The sequence below is a fragment of the Bison bison genome, unplaced genomic scaffold (assembly GCF_000754665.1).
Source record: "Bison bison bison isolate TAMUID 2011002044 unplaced genomic scaffold, Bison_UMD1.0 scf7180017864492, whole genome shotgun sequence".
Lineage (NCBI taxonomy): Eukaryota > Metazoa > Chordata > Mammalia > Artiodactyla > Bovidae > Bison > Bison bison.
In genome coordinates, this window is record NW_011495051.1 from 2877214 (window position 1) to 2879579 (window position 2366).

The 2366-nt window shown below is 62.9% G+C and overlaps 1 protein-coding gene across 1 annotated transcript in view; it reads right to left on the reverse strand.

The window, feature by feature from the left end:
• The window catches only part of ZFR2 (zinc finger RNA binding protein 2), a 33373-nt gene that overhangs the window by 23928 nt on the left and 7079 nt on the right, over positions 1-2366 (reverse strand). Inside the window, exons 2-5 of the mRNA XM_010828448.1 lie at positions 2200-2361; positions 1131-1242; positions 508-711; positions 126-412 (exon numbers count right to left, since the gene is read on the reverse strand). Of these exons, the coding sequence (XP_010826750.1) occupies positions 126-412; positions 508-711; positions 1131-1242; positions 2200-2361 (765 nt within the window). The remainder of the gene's footprint in view (positions 1-125; positions 413-507; positions 712-1130; positions 1243-2199; positions 2362-2366) is intronic.

Sequence of the window (2366 nt, forward strand, 5' to 3'; positions counted from 1 at the left end):
AGCCTCTTCTGGGCAGGTAACAACCCTGCCCTCTGGCCGGCTGCAAGGACGAGGAAGGGCTCCCCTACTATGGGGGCAGGGGGCTCCCCTGGGCCTCCCAACAGGGGCCAGAGTCGGGGCCTGACCTGGGGGCCGGCACAGCTGATCTTGCAGATGTCACAGTAGTGAAGCGGGAGCGGCTGGGGGCCGGTCCGGGGTCTGGGCAGCTTGCTGGGAACTGGAAGCTTCTTGGCAACGCTGTTGGTGCAGCTGGCACTGGGATTGCCTACTGGGCCACCCCACTGGGATGAGTCCACAGGCTTTGGGGGTGGGGGTGGCGGTGGCGGCGGCTGCATCTGTGGGGTGAGCAGCGGTGGGTAGTAAGGACCCGCCACGGAGTAGGAGGACGCGTCATAGCTTGGGTAGCTTGGTCCTAAGAAGGAAGAGAAGAGTGGTTGGTTTTGAGAGAAGGACCACATGTATTGCAGCAGCAAGCAGTGGAGTGGCCTGTGCCCATTGCCGGCTCACCTGTGTACGGGGCGGAGGCTGCGCTGAAGGATGACGAGGCTGGCAGGGTGGGGATGGAGGAAGCCATGGGCTGGGCGCTGCTCGTTGGGGCATATGTGTAGCTGGAGCAGGCGACGCTGGCTGGTGGCCCTGCCTCAGCGGTGGGCATCTGTGGCAGGGGCTGTGCCTGGCCATACCCACCGCCCCCGTAGGCTCCTTGGGTCCCTGGAGAGCAAGCATAGCCTCTGCAGAGTCAGCCCTGCGGCCCTGGGTCCCGTGAGTGGACAGTGAGAGCCACATGGGCAACAGTGTGGCTAGCTGGCCGTGAAGCCCGGGTGTCTGAGAGGTGCTGGAGGCCAGAGCCCCCGGTTCTTCCATCTCCAAGTCCTCCATGAAACCCACCTTCTTCCATCCTGGGAAAGCCTCCCGGGAAACCACTCCCAGCTCCACTTCAGTCTCTCCCCATCTCTCTGCCGCCCCTCCCCACCCTCCCTTCACACCCTCTGGCCCACTGACCTGTGGAGACCTGGGGATGTATCAAGACAACCCACCCGACTCCCGCACTATGAATCTGGAGTTTGAAATGGGACTTTCCCAGGGTCCCTCCTGTATGAACAAGGACACTGGCCCCCACCCTGACCCACCTGGCGGGCAGAGTGTGGCTGTGGCTGGGAGCTGATGGCCGGCAGCAGGCGGAGGGTACTGTTTGCTCTCGTAGCCACTGGTGGCTGTCGACAGTCCATAACTGTAACTGTCCTGAGCGGGTTTCCACAGGGAACACAGGGCAGGGAGAATGGTGCTCAGGGCAGGGTGAGGCAACCTCCCTCAGTCCCCGCCCCAGGCCCGCATCCATAGCATTCCTGAACTCCGGCCCTGTACCAAAGCTCTGTTTTGGGACCTGGGAATGAGGGACCAGGGAGAGGGCCGTGGTCTGCTCCCTCAGAACCTCATATCTGAGAGCAAAAGTCCCACAGGACATGGGCTGCTGGGGACGGCTCCTCAGAGGGGCGGTGACAAGGAGGCTGGTATGCAGAGACTCCAGGACAAAGCTCCCAGTCAGGTCAGTAGAGTCCAGAGGCCTTGGTGGGGGTCAGTGTATAGGCTTACAGGAGACCCAGAAGGTGGTCAGAGCAGAGGCCCAAGAGGGCCAGGAGAGGGGCTGGGCGGGCAAGTGGGCAGGGGCTGTGGGAAGGATCTGGGGTGGCAGGGAACAGGGCTGGATTTTGGTTCACAGGGGAATTCCAGCTGCGGGGTGGACCAGGGATGATGTGGAGGCGAGGACAGAAGCACAAAGGCCGTAGGAAGCCCTAGGAACAGGGCAGGAGCTCAGGATGGTGGGTTTGGAGAAGTCCCAGGAACAGGGCAGGAGCTCAGGATGGTGGGTTTGGAAAAGTCCCAGGGCTCTGGGGGAAGCAAAGGGGAGATAAGGAGGAAGGAGATGGAGCCAGATGGGTACAAGCTTGGCTGAGCGAGTCAGGAACCAGCTGTGGGTGACAGAGGCTGGGGGGTGGGCGGTGGGCCACATGGAGCGTGGGAGCACAACTGCCCGATCTGCGGGCCTGGGGCTCAGGGTCAGCACCCGGAGGGCCCAGAAAGGAGGAGCCCATTCTCCATGCCCTCTATGGGCAGGGACAGGAGCATTAGGAGTGGGGACCTGTCCCCGACTGTGTTCTCAAGGAAGGGCCGTGCTGGGCAGAGACAAGTGGCTGATACCTGGTAGGAGGGTGCTGTGGTGGCAGCTGGCGTAGGCTCCTGGGGCTGGGTGCTATAACCCAGGTCCTGACCGGAATGGGGCTGGTACCCACTGTATCCTGGCCCGGGGGGCGGGGCGGCCTCAGGAAATGGGATCAGGGCTGGACCCAGTCCAGGAGCAGGCTGTG